Source organism: Lepisosteus platostomus, chromosome 1 (genome assembly GCF_059453375.1).
Source record: "Lepisosteus platostomus isolate fLepPlt1 chromosome 1, fLepPlt1.hap1, whole genome shotgun sequence".
NCBI classification, from domain to species: domain Eukaryota; kingdom Metazoa; phylum Chordata; class Actinopteri; order Semionotiformes; family Lepisosteidae; genus Lepisosteus; species Lepisosteus platostomus.
In genome coordinates, this window is record NC_142611.1 from 18,734,267 (window position 1) to 18,757,256 (window position 22,990).

The 22,990-nt window shown below is 36.2% G+C and overlaps 1 protein-coding gene across 1 annotated transcript; it reads right to left on the bottom strand.

Annotated features, from left to right (window-relative positions):
• Positions 1-2,173: 2,173 nt before the first annotated feature.
• On the bottom strand, positions 2,174-18,417 carry LOC148677808 (metal cation symporter ZIP8-like). The gene is made up of 9 exons (XM_088626479.1): positions 18,252-18,417; positions 17,826-18,113; positions 14,340-14,517; positions 11,728-11,897; positions 11,159-11,281; positions 10,531-10,707; positions 6,470-6,677; positions 4,885-5,069; positions 2,174-3,468 (listed from the first exon to the last, which is right to left on the bottom strand). The coding sequence occupies exons 2-9, from the start codon at positions 18,075-18,077 to the stop codon at positions 3,319-3,321; spliced, it is 1,443 nt and encodes a 480-aa protein (XP_088482605.1). The 5' UTR covers positions 18,078-18,113; positions 18,252-18,417; the 3' UTR covers positions 2,174-3,318.
• Between the last annotated feature and the right edge of the window lie 4,573 nt (positions 18,418-22,990).

Consider the following 22,990-nt stretch of genomic DNA (forward strand, 5'->3'; position numbering starts at 1 on the left):
TTTATGCCTTTATTTGACCATTTATTCACTATTTTCTGGATTGTACCGCTGTGGAGGTTAGGAGTAGACCTCGTATGGTACTGTTTTTTTCCTGTTAACTGTTACTCAATGTTATGTGCAGTTGTTGTGCTACATATCTATGACAGTGAAAGGATTTTGCTAACTGGAGTATGTCTCAGCTTCAGATGTGCATTTTTGTGACGTCAGTGGGCTTTAATTCCACTCAGTGCCTCATAAGTGCATAAAATGTAGTAAAATATTTGTACCATATATCTGTGTATAAGTGTTCCTTTCCAACGTGGTCCTGCTGTTGTAATTAATATAAGGTCCAAGGTTTTTGATTGCAGTGAGGTGTCCTGCTTTTATTGCTTCTGTAAGACTGACTTGTTTTCCTATGGTCAGTAATCCATGTTTAATTCCACAATTTACTGACCCATTATTGAAGTTCATTGCCGGAACACAATTTGTATATTTTGGGAAAAGATTATAGGGTTTAATTGCTTTTATTTTTTTTTTCATTTGAACTGTACAAATATTGCACTGACTGTAACATTGTTTTCTGATTGCATTTAAGTGTAAATTTGATGTGTAACATGAATGTTAAAGTATATATATATAAAACAATAGAGCTACATGTCCAACATCAAAACAAAATATATAAGTGGGACTTTTATGTGCATTTTTGTATCATTTTTGTGTCTGAAAATGGGGAGTTAAATTACAATTTGTGTGCAAAGTTTTTGCAATATTTTAATTAAAAAGTAAGAACACAAGAAAGGCTATTACCAAGAAGAGACCGTTCAGTCTAAATTTGCTAGTTTTGTTGATCTAAAAATTCTAGTCTTTACTGGTTGAATCTCAGGGGCAGCTGTGGCAACAATGTGATATTGTAACTTACTTCAGATATCATTTACAGAAGTTTCAGCATTTACTCTCATGTTCTTTTTTCACAATTTGCCCCCACCCCCCACAAATACTCCTCATGGCTGGTTTTGTCTACACCTGTAAGGATTTTACACTTATCAGGTGCCCTGGAGGACTCATCAGTTAAAGACAAAGATGGTGTTTGTTTTTTTTTACCTTGATAAACAAAGACACACTGGTAGGCTAATTTGGCTCCTGGGAAAATTGGCCCTGGTGTGAGTGTGTGCTTTTGTGTCGGTGTCTGTCCTGTGGTGAACTGGAGTCATATCCAGTGTGTATCCTGTTTTGCATCTCCCCCATAACCCTCTGCATGCTAAAGCAGTTAGAAGATACACTGATACCTAAAAGGTTCTCTCACCTGTTTCCCATACTTTGAAAACACTAGATCAACAAAAGGGCCTTCTCTTGTGGGTACCTTGGATTACAAAGAACACATTGCCCTGTTTTGACTGACATGCTTGTGAAAAGTGTCCCTGACAACATTACAATAATTCATAAGTAATCTGGTTTTCAAAAAAGAACAACTGGTAAAATTGTTAGGCATGTGTAAGTCTTCTTTGTAAAAACAATGCTTTGCCAATGCAATGGTTAAGCTTAATATAGATTAATTAACTTGGCTTTTATCTGAAGCAAATTACATTGTCGGTCATGTATACATCTTAGAGCGATTTGGGAGAAGTTCTTTGCTTAAAGGTACAATAGTAGTGTCTGTTACCTGTACCTATAACCTTCCACTTACAAGTACAGAACCCCAAACCCAAACACTGCTCCAAACTGCTGCCCTTACTGCAGCTTTCCAGCCTAACTCCATACAGACAGCAGAAGAAGAAAAACAACACATGTATGCACCCAGAGACAGACATTTTCAGATAAGACAAACACCTTACAGCTCTTTAGAGATATACCAACCCTTTTTTTGTGTTTGATGTTGTAAATGGTGAAATGTACATACAGTATATGAAGTGATACAATAGCAGTTTTAAAAATGTAGTGAACTTTAAGGTCTTGGGAAAGAAATTGCATGACCAGAGTATAGAAAAAAGTTTTAGCTAAATTAGACCACTTCTTTCAAGTTCTGTTATGGGAGATACTTTATCATTTCAAACCATTTGATTTCCTCTCACACTGTGGGCAATAGGTGTTATTTTCGTGCCTTTTAATGTGCTGCATTTGATACTTTTTAGTTAACTGGACAAGTATGAACTCTGCACTTATGTTTTGTTTATACAGTGCATTTTATGAAAAACACTTGGATTTATTTTTTTTATTATAACAAATTCTGTGGATGATACAGTGATATCAGAATTGAATGTACATTCCAAGAGATTGCAGATTTGGTAATCTGTGGATAAATTCATATACAACTGGTGAATTATTTAGCAGTATGATAAAATAATCTCTACAGAGATGAAAACATACAGTAAAGGTCAAACAGGTGTGCAGGCCATTTGGTAAATCTAGTTTATATAAATAAACAGTTCTTTGTTCTAGCACTGTAAAAACAAGGTTATTTTACTTTACGTAATGAAGAAGAAACAAAATGAGACTTCAAGTTGTATTTTATTTTCTTCCTTAATCTACATAATCAGATAAGTATGTGGTAACAAAATGGACCCTGAGTTTTATTTCTAAAACAACAGTACATTTTACATACAAGAGATTAACCAAACGTACTCCTTGTCTTGAACTAATATATTTTAATGGTTACTACATCTTTTCTTTCTATCATACTTGGGAAAGTTTGTATATGGGCCTCCTCTAGGTGAGACTGCAGCCAGTCTGTATCTGTGAAACCCTTGAGTCTGGATTCATGAAAGTATTGCACTTCAATACACTCTTTTTTCACAAGTGCCATTTTTGTTTCAAAATAAGTTGAATACCATTTCAGTGTAGTTTCATTCATCTTTTTATCAAATATAAAAGTTTAAGTATTTAAAAAACAGGTTTTAAGAAGTACAGTAGAAGTCACAAATTTATGAATAATCATCAATCGACATATTCTATGGAAGCAATCACTGTTTTGAGCAGCAAAATCTTAGAAGAAGACATAAACCTATAAATTTCAGTACCATATTTTTATTTTTTCCTTAAGTTTACTTGGTGTATTTTTTTTAGTTACCAGTGACCCAACCTGATTATAAGTTGGTCACTTCATACAGTATGTACATGAGCTTGTATGCTTATATTAAGCAATATTTTCTAATTCATGCTTCTATTTCAGACTCTTTTTGAGTCACTGACAAGTAATAAACCTAAGCCCAAAGGTAAAATGAAAGTGCCTGGCCTAAAAATGGGGAAAACTCTTGTGATGTTACGCAAGAGCTAAGCAAAGATTTAGCATAACGGTTACGATGAAACAGGTGCTAGTCTGTTGTCTAAGACCAGCAGTGCATCCTATTCTAGTTTTATGTTTCCTGCAAACATTGTAATTAATAGAATGACAGAGAACCCTGTTAATAATCCAAGATTCTGAATGGTGAAAAATATGATCTTGCTCCTTGTGTTTCTTTCATGATCTCCCTGGATGTTGTTCATCTCTAAGAACTGAAATAAGAGAACACTCAGGTAAGTAAAGGTTAGGACATAGAACTCCTCTGGTTTTGACTGCAGTCATTGTAATAAGATTTATATGCAACAGGTGGTATTTAAATCTTGGCTGTATGAAATGCTTCATAATACATTCATTCTTTAATCTGTAAGGACAGAAATTATTCTAAATGACAGTGGTTTACAGGACTTAGCATTCATTAATTAAGAAGTAATGTACAGGATGATGCTTCAAAGCATTCTTCATGAATTCAGAATTATTCAGGACTCTCAACTGCTTTAAAAAAAAAATTGGACTCTTTATTAGGCCATCCAGATGTCCCAGAATTTCCCTTACTACTACTGAATAGGCCATTTCATTCTCTCTCTTGTCTTTGAATTCTGCCTTGATTCTTATTTTTCCCTGTTTGATGACAACCACAAGAAAGTATAAATAGGCTGTTCTTCTGAGGCAGCCCCAGTAGGTCCCAAGGTTGTTACTGGGCTATCAGGCCCTTATAAAAATGCAACCTTAGACTGAAAGTCATTTGCATTTCTGCACTATGGAGGATTTCAGATTTTAAAGTAAAGTTAAAGCATACTGGAATTCCTCTCTCAATATCTGCCAGGGAAAAGGGACTTTGGTTTGCTCTAACTCAGCATAAAAGCAAAACAGCTGAATTGACTGCACTATAAACTTTGCAGTTTTTTTTTCTGTACATAGCTTTTGAGTAATTGGAGCTCATCTTAAGCAAATCAATATGTAATAAAATTTATAGTCCCTCTTGCTACATTCCCTAATGATAAAAGAATGGAGATACGACTGTATTGCACTACAAGATTGGGTGAAATCTACTGTGCCTGTTCCCGTTGTTCATTTCATTTTCTACAGCCTACTCTGAATGAAGGAAACAATAATAAAACACAGTGTTAAGGTCAGCCACATAATCTGCAATTCAAGAAACAACTATATCTTACTTTATTATTCAAATTACAGCTATTGAGAGTGTATTTGATTTCCGTTATACAGTAGGTCATTTTTATTCATTAGTATAGGATTAACAGCTTGTCTTGCAGAATATATGAAATGTGTGACCTATATATGAAATATGTGAAATTTACATGTGGATGTATGAAAATTTGAGAAAACTAGGCCCATAAAGAAAAATATACAGTAGGTAGTATGCCATTGGTTGCTTTACAGATATCCCTACTGTATCACAACTAAAAACAAAATAATTAAATCAGAATAGACTTACTTCCTAGCTGATAAAACTTTAGAGGTACTTACAAATGAGTACAGTGAGTTCTGTAAAAGTAGGACTTATTTATCAGGTAAGAAAACTGGAGGTGATGATGTGCTTTGCTATACACTAAGAGGTAACCTTCACAGAACAAATGGAACAGTATTGTAACAAGAAACACATCACTCACCATGTCTGCCAGAGCGATGTACAAAAACATTCCGCCAGCAAATGCGAAGATGACATTGGGGGAAAAGTTGGTTCCAACAACAATCCCCAGGATGAGACCGATATAGCACGAGCAGGCTGACAGAAGATTAAAGAAAAGGGCTTGAGGAATACTCATGCCCGCACTCAAGAGGATCACAAAATCACCTGGATGAAAAAAAACACACATTTGAAACCATTTACTGAACCAGTGGCAATTTTATCCAAGCCTCTTATAATGCAAATAGACTCAAGACAGAGTAGAAGGTTTTTACTGACAAAGTAGGAGGTTTTCTCGGGCAACATTTTAGCTGAACTGATTCTGTATTAGCAATTAAAAAGACAAAAAACTAGGATGTATAGTTAAAAGCATAAGATTCAAATCAAGATATGTTAAAATTGCATGATACATTAGTAAGGCCTCATTTATAATACAGTATCCAATTTTGTTGTGACATTATAGAAATGTGCTCTGGACAGATATGTACTCTGGAAGTTAAGGGAACTTTCTATGCTTACAGGCTGAAGGAACTTGACCTTTTTAGTGTTGAACAGACAATATTACAAGGGAATCCCATACAGTTACAATCTGATGTAAGTATTAAAAGTCAGCCCAGCATATGTATTCTGAATGAACTGTACAACATGAACCACACAGTCAAAATGAAAAACATATAGAAGTGCATTTAAAACAAAGAATGAGAACACTTCTTTATTCAAAGGGTTGTGGGAGTATGGAATAAGATACCCAGCCAACTCCCTGGCTTCTTTCAAAAAGTGGCTGGATGAGTTCCTTGGATCAATTTACTACGACCAAATGGACTAGATGGTCCAAAATGACCTTCTCTCATTTGTTACTATCCTCATGTTCTTATCCCATATAATTTTAAAGATACGAAATGAAATCTAGGTTTTGTTGGTGCTGTTTTGAAAATATATAGTATAGTGTTATGAATAAAAAATCAAGAAAACTTCTAAACCTCTTACATTCATGCAATTTAAACATTATTTCGTTGGTCGACTTTAGAGAATAATCTTATAGTGGTGGAAAATATTGTTGCATTATTCTCATTTCTGTATGTTAGCGTGGGATATACTGTAGCGTATTCCGCACATTTGCATGCTCACAGTAAATTTCTAGTTCCGTCAGCTTAATCCATTCATTTTTCTTCAGAATGAATTTTCAACTCTTAACCATTCAGGATCACTTTGTCATTAATAATGACTACATCTTTTAAGGCAACCCTGCCCCCTGCCACTTGACAAATATAGCTTCATTGAAGCTCCTCTTTTTGCAGTTTGCTCATGGCCATTAATTCTGGAAGCTGTGTGAAAGAAGATCATGGAAGATAAACCTACTCTTTAGGATTGGTATGTATTTTTTTATATTTATGGTAACATTGAAGAAGTGTACTGTAGGTTACCCACTCCTCAGTCAATGCATTCCTACTGTGAGCACAAACATAAAGGTGACCTAAAGGTTTGCCAGAAGGAAGATCATACAACAATTTAGTCCAGATGATGCTATAATTCTGAACCAGTGCGGGAGATTAATAAATGGTGCGTACCCAACTCATGAGGAAACTCTTCACACACAATAGCAATGGAGGTGCTCACACCATTGATCACAGACACTGTGAATGAGGCGCCGATTGCCAGGCCATCGATGAAGTTGTGGAGCGCGTCACTCAGCGTGATCATCCAAGCAACTGTTTTTATGTTGCGAATTCTAGGTCCGCTCAACCAACGACAGTATCCCCGTGACACCTGTATATCCTATGAGAACAGAGAGAAATTAAATGCAATTTGAATTTAATCTGATTTTACCATTCTTTGGATGTTTTCCAACTATTGGATTGCAAAGAGAGTAGTGATACACCAAACTAAATAACTCAATATCATTGTTTTCTTTGAAACAAGCTATTGAAGTAAAACTACTTTATTATGCAAAGTAGTAAATAATAGCAGAGTAATCAAATCTGAGGCAGACAGTATTTAAATAGATTGTTGGTAACTCAATTACATAGAATGAAAAAGTTGGGGAACAGTGTATAATATAGTATAACTATAAGTGTACATTATCAAAAAGAAGCTGTTACTTGATGAAAAAGTGCATTCCTTTTAAGCACACAAAATGAGATTTTGCCTTGATGCTCTTTTGATACCAGTCTGCCTCTTTTCAGGCGACTATTGAGTCCAATGTAAACTGATTTGTTGCCAATTAAAGGTTTTAATTCATAGTAAGAGTTTGTATAATGTTTGCAAAGGACTGGAGGTCTTTAGACCCACCTAGCTTTGTTGCAAAGATGATCAGCTAACTCTGTTTTGAAGTTTAAGAACTATTCCATTCAAACTCTGTGTGAGGATTTACACAGAGAGGATTGGAAGGCTTTGCTATTCCCTGGTCTGCAGTTTCTGACAGGTATCTAAATTGTGTATTCTAATTGACTTGTCCACAGTAAAATATGTTCAAGAGGATTTTATTTAACCAACATTGTTACAGTATTTTTAAGGAATTCAGAGATTCTGCAAGGATGATCATCTCTGATGCTGGGTAAATATCAATGACAGTCTTTTATTCTTTTTTTTTTTTTAAAGAGGAAATTGAAGAGAAATTTCAAGTCTTCAAGAAAGAGATACTCCAGGATAGTTTTGAAGTAGATGAAAGGGCAAGCTGCATTTAAATAATGCACATGTTGCAGCTATTTTTATCAAGCAAACCTTTGGGTCCATAACCACATCCTGGGCTTGCTTGTACTAACGTCTGTGAATACAGCATGTCGAGCAGCACAGGAGTGTTGTAGTGAGTCGAAAGGGACAAAAAAAGAATCCACAGGGCAATTTAATGTAAAACCACTGCTTTTTGTCTTTTTTTTCAATGATTTTCGAGAATTAGGTAAGTTCTAATTAAAGTCTTTTGGCTTGTATTGATATTTGCCGTCTAGGTTACATGTTAGGGGTTTTTAATACACAATAAAAATAAACCAGATTTCTGAGGATGCATGCAACACTGGTGTCAGAAGTTCAATAATGTCAAATATTTGTATATCAGGTTTGCACTGAGGACCAAAAGCTACTGTATGTATATCATTTTTGAAAATACAAATAAATTAAAGTGGAACAATTAGCGGTTGAGTTAGCGGTTTTGCTGACATTTGGGAGACAGGGTTGACAGCCTCTTTATATTTGAAGAAATATGATATTACTTTTCCTGGACTTGTTTATCATACCTGTTGTAGTAATTGATGATCTAATATCACTGTTACTGATTTTCATTATTCAGCAGGTTGTGCCTACTGGCCCAGTAGTACTGGTCTGTTTTATCTTAAAATCATTTTGCTTCAGCAAAAAATAATATCATATCGTACAGTAATACTGCTGTAGTTTTGAACCCTGTCCAACTAAAGAAACCTATCAAGCAATGAAATGAGGATGTTGTAAAATAATTTAGTCTTTATTGAAAAAAGTTCATTAGTCTACAGGATGTGTGCAGATACGTGCATATGTTGCATGTTTTCAGCCAGCAAAAAGCAATATAATTGTTGGCAATGTTTCAAAACTAAGAGGCTATTTGCATATTACCTTTCACAGGTGATATTACACTGTAAACAACAGAATTTGACCTAAATTAAAGCACACTGTTGTATTTTACAAGTCTAACAAAGCAATAAACCCTGCATGAATGGCAATATTTTGGATATTGCACATCTTTTTCTCTGAAAAACATCCCACAAATCCAGTATACAGTAGTTGTCTGTAGCAACTCTATCTGAAGAAATGTGGTTGCATTTGAAATTATAATTCAAAGGCTTTAATACAATCAGTATTACAATAACAATTAAGTATAAAAACTTAACATAAATTCTTCTTCCTTATGCCAACAAAAATAGGAGTGCACATCTGCACATGATGTTATACCCAAATGACCAAGTAAACTGCAAAGTATGCAGGTTTCGTGAAGAGACCATAGCGCTATCCTTGCATTGCAATCTACCACAAAAATAGTGATAATACAGTGAGGAAAAAAAAACATTTTAAAATTAAGAAGTGCCACATGTAATATTTTGTGTGTTAAATGTCTAAAATGACACATGCAATCACTTACCTATCTTTAACCTGCAAGAGGTCACTTGTGTTTGTTACTTTGGTCAGATCCAAGGTCAGCATATAGCATGTGATTTAAAATGCTGTTAACCATTAACATTATTTTCCCTAATTACATTATTTTAAGTGATAAATGATTTGGACCTCACTGCACCTAAATGAGGCAATGCCTGTATTACATACAGTAGAACTAAAACTTGTTTACTTGAATTGCAATCACAGAGATGCTAACGTTTTGTATACATGTGACCTAAGAAAATAATTTAAACAAGGTTCAGTTATTCTTGTGGTACAATGCCACTATATAGGTGGTACTGTATAAAAACAACACCAAACTGTTTATATCTAAATAAATTTATGGCTTATATCTAAACCTAGGAGCTTAGTTCATTTATAGTTATTATTCTACCTTTGTTTTAAGATGTTTTCTTTCCTAATTAAGGTGATGGATCATCTTTTTTTTTTGCCATTAACTTGACTTCATGTAATGTGACTTCTGCCAAGAAACTATTCGAATGAGTTATACACGTTATGCACGCATAGACTAACTGGTAAAAACATTATAGCAGAAGGTAGCTTGATTGCTGGGAGCTGCTGACATCAATACTAAGTAACAGTCACAAATATTTGTCTGAAATGTAAAAATATGCTCCTGAAATGTACAGGATTACTGACTGGTTTACTACCTTCTCTACATCACATAACATATCTCAGGTGTTGCAAATAATAAATAGTGTAAAAAATACATTTAACAGTGAGGACGCCCCAAATGCTTGGTGAAAAGGACTCAATGCTCTAAGGAAAACATGGACAGCTACACATGGGCAAAGTTAGATGATCATTTTAATTACAAAATTAATGTCAATTCTGAATATTTGTATGGAGAAGGGAAGGTTGATGTGATGGTTTTTCTTTTATACTTGCTAAGTCAGAGAAACCTCTATACAGACTGTGGAAATATATCTTGTTTTCAGTGCTTTCTTGTCATAATTGAGCCTTTGAATAACAACAGATTAAACCATCATGGGAAAACATAAGTGTTGGTGAAAGAATAATTATCTGTACAAATAAATATGCTTTATTTATTTGTAACAGATATATTGATAAATATACTTGGACTTGGGTTCCAAATTGATCTGGGAAAAGTTTTGTAGGCAGCAGTACAAACCTACCTAGAATATCTGTTACACAACAGAAACCCTGTGTGATCTTGAAAATATTTCCCACAATCAACTGTACAGTAGGCGATCAAATCATTAGCCATTGTGGAAATAATGGTGCATATTTTGCTTTTTGAGATCAATGAAGGCACCATGATTGATGTTTTTTTTCTTAATAGTATGCGGGGCTGATGTACCTGGAAATTCAGTTGAGACACCACACTTGTAATGAAGCTTTCCACGTAATCAGAACAGTAAAATAAGCTTCCGTACCTTCCACATAAACTACTCAGCTCCGAAATAGAGACTATTACAAATGCAGGGTTTAAAAGCAAGAAAAACAACAAAATCCAAGGTGTTCCTACCTGATCTGTCTGTGCAGCTGTGGCAATGCTTGGTTCCTCGCTACAGCTGAAACTGGTGACGGTGATGATTTCAGTTTTGTGAGTTAATTCTCCATTTATGACAGAATTTGTGCCCATCTTGTTTGCATTGGACTGATTTGATTCTTCCTCTGATGTATTGAAATGACTGTGGCCTTGCTAAATAAAGCAAAGCAAAAGAGCAGACAGAGCCTTTTTGTCAGATATACAGGTATATTATTTTAAACAGCTTTAGATCTTCTCATTTCCCGTGTAAAAGATGTCTGTTTTTCTGTACGTTTCCTCCAGTCTGTATTTACAGCTCAACTTGCATTTAAAATAATACCTTTACCAGAAAAGGAAGATTCCCATTCTAATTTTTTAAACGAATATTACATTGTAAAATACCCTTTGAGGGATTCTTCTAAAGGAAAGAAAATGAAAATAGATTTTACAAGACATAACATGTTTTACAAAATTTTGTTTAACGTTTAGTGAGCTATGTGGCCAAAAGTGGGGTGTTCTTATTTTTTCTTGAAAGGAAAGGACTTCATATTTATCATTTTCTTGTCTCCGGTAGATATTTACTGTTACTGTGCTCAGGGTTTTATGGAAGTTATTCAGGGCTTACCTTGTGCTCAGGTTTTAGTGCAAACTGCAATATTTTTTCTGTGAAGAAAAGAACATAGAATCCACCAAATATTCCAACAGCGTTGAGTACATAATTGTCCTTTTTGGGATCAAATCCTAAGGCCTGTAAGTGGGGAAATAAATGCATAGGGATCAGTTTTAATGTTACTTAGAATCTGATGTGATATATCATGCAATACCTTTGTTGGTTTGCAATGTTTGAGGAACTTGCATATCATCATACTTACATAAGCTTGTGTAAGGTTATGTTAAAAAAAATATAATAGATCAAAGGTCTCTTCAAAAAATGAAAAAGGTATAATTGGTAAAACCTCATTGCAAGTAACTAATTTAACTCTAAATTGATCTTTGAGACATTATGTGGTGGAGGTTCCTAATATTTTAGTGAATGCATTTTAGACTCATACCTTTGCACAGGCATTTTTTTTGTTTTCAAATTATATTACTACTAGTTTCTCAAAATACTTGGGTAGACAACTGTATTATTTTTTCCATAATTGAAGTCTGTTCATTTGAAATGAAAGAATCGGAAGAGATTGTATCCCCTACCTCAGGAATGAGCTGCAGAACAGCGTTTGAGTACAGAGTGCCTATAGCCAGACCAGTGAAGTACGTTAGCAACTTTGGAAAGTAAGGCTTCTTGGTGAAAGGAACAAGAATTAGACCCAGGAGAGAGGCCATGTTGATGATGGTTACAGCCAAGACTCCGTACCCCCACACTGTGAACAGACAAAGAGAGAAACACATTACATTATCCAAATAAACTGTCATGCAACTATACTATACTATACTATAAAGTATGCAGTTGCTCAGTTACCCAGCTTCAGGCAAACAAACTCATTATAGGATGAATTAAATAAATAAGCATATGGAGATGTCAAAGGGGTGCTGAAGCTTTAGCTGTACATTGAAAGCACTTTTTGGGAATTACATTAGTCCACAAGTGACGCCATTAAAGTATGTAAAACTCTGCTGGGCCATGAGGGGTGTTTTTTTATCAGTTTAGGTCAACATTTAGCAATAGTAGTCTCAGAGTCACAGTTACACAGGATTAATAGGAAAATTCTCAAAGGCCAAAGACAACACTCATAAGATGTCCACATGCTAACTTGTACAAGATGGGCGAAAATTGAATTTTCCCATATCAGGTTGGCCTGATTTGGTGTACAAGTAAACTAATTTACTGTAGTCAGCCTTCACTGTAGTAAATGTTGATGCAAAGGCAGTTATCCCTGTATTTCACTCTTGCTTCTTCATCAAAGCTGCTTGTTTTAATCTTCTAGATATACTGGTGAATCACTTCCATCTCCTTATCTCTCAATGGTCACTAGCTTCTTCCAACTTGTTACATTTTTTTTTACTTCTTTATTTTGGTAACATCCCAGAACCCATCACTTCATGTGAAAACCTCAGTGACAATATTAGGCATCGTCACCACAGCGGAACCCTCTACCACTGGTGGGTTTTTTAAAGCATGAGAAACAAAAAATCTCAATTATAATGTAAATGTTTGTTTGGTATTTGAAAGGTAAAACTTATCGCTTCTTTCTACTCCTGTCTGGCCTTTGAGGATAACATCATATTAATAATTGTTTTTAACCACCTATACTTGTCAGCAGACATTAATTCAATGGGGTTTAGCAACAGTAGGAAACACCTGTTCATTACCTGGAAGAGACAGAGTATGAGGTCTGTGACAAAGTTTAGTTGGCACTTACAGATCATGAGAGCTGTCAATGTTTCTGAAGCAAAAAATACTGAAGTTGGAGCACTATTAAACTTATTAGTGATGCTGTAGTTGTGTATGACACGGAGGACCTCCTGTTTAGTTTGCTGTTTCATTTAAACATAACTGTAAAGTAACACTGTGGTCTTTTTTGCTCCATCTTAGAAGTGATTAATACCTGTAACATACTCCAAGGTACAAGATGTTTCAAGGCTGCTTCATTAATCAATACGGGGGGGTTGAAAACAGGAGTTGGGTCAAGGATTGTTTAGGATGTCTCAAGAACTAAACTTTCCCCAAAGTCTAGCATTCTGCAAACTGTGATCTCCACCGTAAACACCAATATACTGTATGAATGAACTGTATGAACGAGGTCTTTGAAACTAAAGACAATGAAGCATTTGAAGGTCTTAAGGAAGAGGAGGAAATAGTGAAGATCACTACTGGTGCAGCAATCAGAACCAGGAGCACAACAATGAACAGTGACCCACTGCTCTGTTGGCCACAAAATAGGTATATGCCGAAAATGCAGACTGTGTTGAAGCATCTATGCTGCAGAGGTCATGCATTAAAATTCCCAAAGCTTAGGCTACTTCTAATATAGAGGAATGGGAATCTCCTGCCTTTTTTCATGCTACCTGGCCATTGGTTGGAAAATCATACTATATACACAACATTTATAGAACATTTCCTGAGGACTGTATAAGTAAAGGTCTGTCTAATATGGGTAGGCTCACCATCCTGGATCAGAAAGAAACCATCCTCTGCTTTTGATATGTCACACCCTGTATATATCACGTTTATTCAGATTGGCAGTGAGTGCAATTAGACACATCATGCTGCTCAATGTAAATTATGACAGATTTTATTCAGAATAAAAAATAAATAAAATATATATATTTAATACTTTTGAGCAAGTAAACATTATTTGTTTGTTGGTTATATTGTGTTCATTGTGATATATTATATTGTGTTCATCTTAAGTTCAGGGTTGTGAGCATCAGCAAGAAAATTGTGTTACCATTGCAGGGCATTTACTGTCACTTTAACTGGCAAAATCAATTCCCAGGCTTCTACATACCTGTGCTCATGTTCCTCTACACTAGTTTTATTTTAAAAACAATTAGAAAAACCTTCAACAAAACTTTTTTACAGGATCTTGTCAAAGTGAACACTTTAGAATATTTAGACATTTGCATTAAAGTTTTGTCAAAGTAGCCAGTCACTTCTCCTTTTTAACTCATTAATGTTCACTATCGTTCATTACAAACGGGATTATTACAAACAATAATGTAGTTATCAATTGTTATTAAATATAACAAACTTCTACTTAAACACACTTTAAATTGTTTGATGTATATTAAGGTATTCACTAAATCTTTTAGTGTCTTGCCAATTATACCGCTGCACAGGAAAAGGAAGGAAAAAGGCTTACCATGGTAAGATACTGGCTTATGTGGAACAGAAGGTTCAGGTTCCTGGGTACTCAATAAGCAAGGCCTGACAACAGCTTGCTGGAGAATTGCGGGACAGATTTTCTCAAAGTCTGACATAGTCAGACGACTCTGGTTATTCAGCTCATGCAGTGATAATATGTCTCCACTAGACAAGCACTGCAAAAGAAGCAAAAATCTAGTGTTATATCCAGGATCACTGCATTATAACACCAGACAGTCCGTTGGTTACATAACCACTTCACATAAACTAATCACGCCATGGTTATTTCTTTGCTTGCATAAATATAAAACTCGGCTTTCTTTTAAGATGTAAGATAAAGTAGGGTATCACGGTGGCACTGTAGTTAGCATTGCTTCCTTGCAGAGCTGGGGCCTGAGGTTTAGCTCTTGAGCAGTGTTTGAAATGTAGTGTGTATGGTCTCCCCATTTTCATGTGGGGTTTCTCCAGGTGCTTTCCTCCCACAGTCCAGAGACATACTGGTACTATAGGTCGAGTGGTTTGTGGGAAAACTGGCCCTGGTGCGTGTCTGTGTCAGTGGTGCCCTGCGATGGACTGGCTTCCTGTCCAAAGTGTACCCTGCCTTGTGCCCGTTGGTTGCCCAAGTTAGGTGTCGGCTCCTTCTCGCGACCCTGAACTGGATGAAGCGGTTAGAATGTGGATGGATGGAATAACTTAAAGTGAAAGTAGAGCTTAGAACCAAGAAGAAGTCATTCAGCACATCTTGCTGGTTTGGTTTTCAGACATTTGCTCAACTCGACATTTCTTTGAAGTTCCCAGCCATTCAGCATTGCTCTAACATGGAAGAGCTCCACAGCTCCCTGTGTCAGGGCACGTATCCTTTCTTCAGCCTTAAACGCACTTGTTTTCATTTTCCATTTCCACTTTGGGTCATTGGCTCATTGGCTCATTAGAGATTGTCAGTGACCTGACTTTTTCACTAGTTATTGGGAGTTTGAGTGATTGATTCCAATAGGTCCCTAATGTTCTGTTTTCAAAACTAAAGTTATGAATCCATCCAATTTCTTACTGCTTCTTCAAGTTCAGGGTTGCAACAATCTCAGAGGGTAACAGGTGCAAGGAAGGCGGGGAATAACTTAATTAAAAGGAGAGCGGACAAACAAGAAGAGTTCATTCAGCACTGGGTCGTCTTGAGACAGGACAGGATTTTTAAAGTTGTCATCAAACTTCAGATAGCAAGTAAATGTTGCACCACTGCTAAACTGATATAATTAATGATCGGATCTAGGAGAGGAACTGAAAATAGTAATATTATAATAATACCAAAAAATACGTTACTGAAAAACAAATTATATATGGGAAAGGATACTTTTATTGCGTTTTAATTTCATTAAAAAATCAAATTATTTTGGTTTCTACAGTAATTAATCTGTTATAGCCAATTGAGCAAACACGAAGTGTTTACGGTAACTGTTTTAAATTCTTTCATTTTATGGGCAACTTTAACTATTTTCCTGAAACTGAAAGCGTTCAGGTGATATTGGAAGAGGTGGGCCCTCAAGCTATTAAATCTGTTTAATGTAATAGCTAATTTAAATATTTCTTGACAACAGACCATTTTTCATAAACAACCGCTAATACAATCCATGGGAAGGGATTTCACAGGTGAAATAGAAAAAAATTTATCTAAACCGCAAAACCGCACGGGGTCAGATTCAACGAGTTTACAGATTAAGTTCAGAGCTGCGTATTAGAATAGCACGGTACTGTCTCGGAATCATCCCGTTAGTATGCTACAGTAGTTAGTCGATTTGATCCAATATGTAACGTGATTTGACCCTCCATGTAAACAAGTCTAAGATAATAATTCTTACCCACTTTTACTTACAAAACAGCCTCTGACACTTGTGGGTCAGTTGTGGCCATTAGAGCAGTACTGTAGGTGCGTTTTAAGACCGAGTCTACAGTACGTAGTTGCAGGAAAATCAGAAGCCCCTTAAAAAATAAAATCCTGCTCTTTTCAGGTTACATAGAACAGAAACAGTATAGTGATATTGCACGCTGATGGAAAACAAAATCACCACCACTAAATTAGATTTGTCACCACTTGAAAAAATCTACAATGCACTGACAATGTAACAAATATGTAACAGAAAACGAGAAATCCAATGGTCTGCTTTTGAGTCGAGGCATAAGTACATACAGTACAGGGATGTTTGTCACACATTAACTCCATCATGGATGTGTCAAGAAGTTTTAAATTGTACAAACTGCTTTTTAAAAAGGGCTAGCGTGGTGCGCTTTTAACACGTGCAGAGAGGCAATTAATCCAAATATTCTGATCTAAAAAGGGAAAAAACTAAAAATGAATAAGTGGACCTGAAATTGTTATTCTATATTAGTCTTCACAACCCAACTGTTTTGAAATGGCTAACTAGCGAAACAAAAACAAAAGCTAGGTTATTTTAACAAGCCATACAGTATGTACGCTTTTTAAACGACAATTTCATGGACTAATCATCGACGTGCAATTCTCGAAGATTTGGACGTCTTTCGTACTTGTACGTTTTCTGTAGCCTTCCTACAGTAGGATCTGGACTGACAAATTTATTTTCTATAGGAAAACGAGCTGAAACAACTTAAGTTCCCATGTGAAATGTTCAAATGTGAAACAAAATTTGAATATTGACCTTCTCCCTGTTCAATACATCAATACCTTCTTGCCCAATTCTATAAAGGATTTGGCAATACAAACAACATTTTAAATTAGATAAACGATGGACGCAACCTGTGATGAGATTAGACCTCATGCCTCAAATAGCAATAGTGGTTTGACTTTTTGTTATAGAATGCCAAATGTTTAAAGACGATGCCGAATTCTTCAATACTGTATATAACTTAGAAATAATTATAACAAGGCAGTTCACCAATATTCTTTTGGTAAACTGGATAGTGCATGTGTCATAAAAATCGGGGTACAGTGAAGCACTTCAAATTAAAACATGACTCGCGCGAATAAAAAACTGACACACAAAATGTGGCCTAAAATGGGATGTGCAGGCAATAATAATCTAATGCGTTATTTACAGAAAACCGAGAATTATTAATTTGTTAATTGACGTTTCTATAAATGCGTAGTAATTAAAGGCATGCTCAGGTAGAAAAGTGGCGAAAAATAAAACGAAGGATTTGATGTTTATTTCTAATTAGTTTACTTCGAAAAGAACAACACTTGATTAAGAAATACGAATAAATACATCTACTGTTAATGATGCGCTGGCCAACGGAAATCAAGGAACGAAGTAGTACAGTATGTAGTCAGTGAGGGCAAATAGCTTGTGCGGCTTTTGCAGTATATCCCTCAAAGCACTTTGGAAAGAGGAAGTGGGAAATGCTGTGTATTAAGATGTGTAATATTGATTTCCTTTAGGTATGCAGATTTTATTACCAACTTTTCAGTGTTATCATTAAATAATATTAACGATTGGAGACGCGGTAGTCATACCTGTGAATTGTGCAATGCTTCAAGTTCTCCCACGTTATCTTGTGGTCTCCTGCTTCCAACTCTATACAGCAAGGATTCCAGTTTTCCTGAAGAAAAAGTCTCATTTTCACCATAATAACCGAAAATATCTTCTAAAAAGGATTTTCTTTTATAAATAACCGTTGCTTTCGATGTAAGGATATGCAGTATTGCAATTAGAAATAATGTTCTGACAATGAAAGCAACGATTCTGTAGCTGCTCGTGTTAAACATATTTGTTTCTTGCCGAAGATGTTGGACTGGGTTGTTCTGGAAAAGAAAAAAAATGTTTTAGTATTGACGCTTACAGTTTGTGAAGCAACATCCGTTTTATGTTACTAAGGTGAAAAAGTTCCAAATGATAAAAGGTTTTAGGTTTAAATATTTTCAATAGTTCATTCTGCTTACCTCTGTTTAATAAATTCCTCAAATGTCAGCATGTCACAGTCTTTCCTCTAGTTATTTTGTTAGACAGCCAATAAATTAACAAGGTAATTCATTCTGCACGTATACTCTAGTTTAAAGGTTTAACCAATACAATGCCTGTCCAAATATCACCTAGGGCAAGAGATTACTTCAGCGCTCTTTGGTTCAAAGATCATTTCTGTCTCATAAGAAAAAAACAGAGTTTACTGACCAATGAAAGAAAGGGATTCATTTTCAGTAGGTCCTTTGTGTGTATTTTGTTTTTGCAACGTGTGCGAGGGTACTAGGTATTTTTTTTCTCCAAAATATTAGACTTCAATATATTTATCGCCTTATAATAAGATGCACTGTTGACAAGATTTTTTAAATTTAGAATTTCCAAGTTAATAATCTGTGTTTACGTGATAATTCTCTTGTATTGGTAAATCAAATACGTTTACACGTTTTATAATAATACATGAACGTTCAAATAGATGTTTTATCATGGCCTGCAGTACACAACAACCAAACTGATCTCTCTGTACAAGTAGCAGCGAATTTAAACTAGATCAGACGAAAACATAATCGAATGCCAGCTACAGTATTCAATGTAGGAAACTTACTGTAAATACAATTGTAAAATACTATGAATGGTATTGTGTTTATAACAAAGTGCAGGGAGAAAATTAAACTGGTATAACTACATTACCTACACTACTGCACACCTACTGTACATCCATCCATGAAAGATGGCTGAATATTGTGTTGCTTTAGATAAGTAATACAGGTATTAACCTGTTTGTAGTCCAAAAAGAAGAAAAGGTAAAAAAATGGTGAAGCAATAGAAGACACCAATCTGAACTTTTTTTTTAAAACAAGGGTATCACTCCTTCAGTTGAATCATTGTCTAAAAGTCTGGGCTACCTCCACTTCTGTACTACTGTAAGGCCTTACAGACATAGACTGGCAATCAATAGTATTAATAAGAGGAACAGCTCTCAGTACACTCACTGCAGATCAGCATTTTAGTACCGATTTGTGCCTCTAGGGGCACACGGTTCTTACCGACCTGTGTTCTGTAGCTTAAGGAAGAGCTGCTCATTTGATTGCCCAAAGTTCGAACATTTATTCAAAGGTAAGATAAACAATAAAGAGCTCAGATGAGCCGGAATGATGACAGAGGTCTCCTATAAATCACTTTTCACCATTTCTCACACCCAGTAATAGGCATTGTTTAAAATGTTTCTAACATGTTGTCAGCTGAATCCTACTATATAATGTGCTTCTCCCTAACTATTCATAACCAAACCCAAATTTAACCCAAATTTAAAATGTTAAACAAACGTAAAATAGGTGGATGAGATACTTGAACCAATTAGTTACTAATTATCAAACTGGACAAGATGAGCCAAATGATCTCCCATAGTTTGAAACTGTTTTTATATAATTATACTGAAGAACTAGAATTAGTAAAGGTTTATACAATGCTGAAAACAGAAGAAAAGAAACACATTTCGGCTGTTGACTCAACTGCGGGCCGAAACGTTGTGTTTCTTTTCTTCTCTTTTCAGCATGGAATAGACCTTTAGGTATTCCTTTGCAGCCTACGCATGCTGACGCAGGTACCTCCTACTTGAAGAACTAGAATTATATTTAATAACTACGCGCCATTTTAGTTGTCGCCACCAGGGGTCACACTATACCATTTACGGCAGTGATAAATTAGCACTTCGCATTACTCCAATTTTAAAGCAATGATACATTGATTACACTGCATACTTTAACAGCGGAAATATCATTTTGAAAAGTTGAAACAATTGTTTCGTTTTTAGGACAATAGACAATAACTGTAAATATAACTGACAGAGAAGGAAAGGTAGTTGCCTGTTTGACTCATAATATTGAGCACAGTGTTTGGTTCAAATCACTGTGCACATAATATTCTCTCTAAAATGAAATTCTACTGTGATTTTCAAAAGGGAGTCTGAACTTCTATGAAACGCTATAGCTACAGGTATTTTTGATAACACTTATTACTTACCTTTGTTTTGTATTTTTCATCCAAAAGCTCTTCACACATACTATAAAGGTCACCCATTTCATCAATCAGTGACGTCCAGCACCCACTCAAGTGATGTTTAGCAGCTGTTGTGTATGAGCAACCAATCAGGTGGGTAAATGAAAAATTGTTTACCTCTTGACTGAAGGCAGAACATTAAGGAAGTCAAAACTTCCTTCATCTTAACTGTGACAAGACTGAAGTCATGCTTATTGGTACCCCCCATCAACTTCGTAAAGCCAGTCCTGTAACCCTGTCTGTAGATGGCTCTGTACTAGAACTTCAATCAAAATTGAAAAACCTTGGGGTTATATTCGATTCTGGCTTAACATTCGACCCACATGTACAGCATACTGTCAAAACATCTTTTTTTCACCTTAGAAATATCGCAAGACTACGCCCTATGCTATCATTAACTGTGGCTGAAAAGCTGATCAACATATTTGTATTCTCCCGAATTGACTACTGCAATGCTCTGCTCCCTGGTGTATCTAAATCTACTCTGAACAAGCTGCAGTATGTCCAAAATTCAGCAGCCAGAATCCTGACCAGGTCTAGTACAAGTGTTCACATTACTCCTATCCTGGAGTCCTTGCACTGGCTTCCGGTCAAATTCCGCGTAGACTTTAAAATCCTCATGCTCACCTACAAGGCTTTACATGGCTTGGCACCTCAATACCTGTCTGAACTTTTATCGCCCTACTCCCCACCTCGCAACCTCCGCTCTTCAAATTCTGCCCTCCTTACTGTCCCCCAAGCCCGTCTACATTGTATGGGCGACAGGGCCTTCTCCTGCTATGCCCCCAAGCTCTGGAACTCTTTGCCCAAGGATATTAGAGAGTCACCTTCTCTAAACTCCTTCAAATCCAGACTCAAAACCTTCTTCTTCAGAAAAGCCTTTACTTAACTGGTTCCATTCTTCACCCCTCTGCTCTTCTTAATACCATCTTCCACGGTCTCCTCTATTTTTATTGTTGTATTGTTGTAATTATAATTGTTTCCTGTCTTGTGAAATTTTCTTATTTATTGTTGTAGTCTTCTTATTTATTGTTATTGTCATCCTGTAAAGCGCTTTGAGAAGCCACCTTTAAAGGCGCTATATAAAATAAAGTTTTTTATTATTATTATTATTATTATAAAGTCCATATCTAAAGTAATTTTATCTAAGGCAATGGGGTAAACTATCTATCCTTTTTCAAACCACTTCATCCAATACAAGAGGCGGAGCTTATCCTGGCAAGTAATGGGCACAAGACAGGGTATATTCTGGATGGGATGCTAGTTCATTACTGCACACACAGAAACGCGAAGACACACTGGTCAACTTTCCCAAAAGCCACTTAACCTACTGTACCAGTATGTCTTTGGACTGTGGGAGGAAACTGGAGCACCCAGAGGAAATCCACAGAAACAAACATACAAATTCCATGTAGATGGGGTTAACTAGTTGTAATGTGATTATTTTAGCACTGAGCCTGTTGAAGGGGATGGTAACTATGCCACCTTTGGCAACAGTTACAGCTGAGTAAGTCTCTAAGTCTCTTTGAGTAAGTCTCTATCAGCTTTAAGGTCCAGGATGACGTACTGTATGCTTTGGCCATTCCTCTTCACAAACTTGCTCACACTCTGTCTTTCGAGCTCTGTCTTCCTTGCCAGCCTTGTAGAATGAGCGTGTTATTATGGAACCAGTGTGATTTTCTCCCATCTCAGCAATTGAACTATGTACTGTAGCTTTCTCAGAATTACTATATCTTATACTGTGAAATACCTACGTAGTTTCCTTCTTGACTGGCAGTTTAGTATGGGGGTGACAGCTGGATCTAATAAATACTTTAGATATTTATTTTATTAAATAAAATTATACCATCCATGTTATTGACAGGGGTCTGTCCTGAGCCAAAAGTAGCCCTTGGATCATCAACCCAATTAGAAACTCCCTTACTCACAACTTCCCTACCACCCCAACACATTTTCTATCCCCAGGACCACTAATGACAGCATCCGGAATGTACACGGTGATCCCTCCACTGGTACCCTCTTTTCTGACCACCCCAACATCTCATATCTCCGACCACCTAATCTGCACAACCTTCTTGTTCACAGCTCCCTTGACCACCTTCAGCAATCATCCACACCAGATACTTTCTCCTGCAACAGAACTCGCTGCATCGCCTTTAAATACATATCCAATACCAGGCCCCTCTGGACAATTCCGGATCACTCAGATGACATCTTGTATTTCCAGCAACCTCATTTGCTGCATCTCTTACTGAAAATGCCCATCTATTTACATTGGTGAAACAGGAAGGAGACTGGGAGATTGTTTCGGTCAACATGTCAGGGCTGAGAGGATCAAAGATCTCTTCAAGCCCATAGTTTCCTATTTCTCCTCTAATGGCCATGATCACACTGATCTCTCTGTCTGTGTCCTCACAGAGGGGTTTCAGAACTCCTATTACAGAAAGACACCTGAAACCAAAATTATCCTGAAACTTGGATCACGCCTTTCCCCTTCTCTCAACGAAAGACTTGTTTCGTTCTAGTCATTTTTTTTCATGTGCAGGTTTTGACTTCACACCTCTCTTCCAGTTCTCCCAGGGTGTGGATACTCCTTCACCCCTGCTCCCTGCCTCCTCTCAACTAATCTCTCTTGTTCTCTCATGCTTTATTAACTGCCAGTTTC

Coding starts and splice junctions, on each gene's coding strand:
- LOC148677808 (XM_088626479.1), bottom strand. CDS start 18,077: ATGTTTAACACGAGCAGCTACAGAATCGTTGCTTTCATTGTCAGAACA. Junction 10,708..11,158: donor CACTAAAACCTGAGCACAAG/GTAAGCCCTGAA, acceptor TGCTTTATTTAG/CAAGGCCACAGTCATTTCAA. Junction 6,678..10,530: donor CAGCTGCACAGACAGATCAG/GTAGGAACACCT, acceptor CTGTTCTCATAG/GATATACAGGTGTCACGGGG.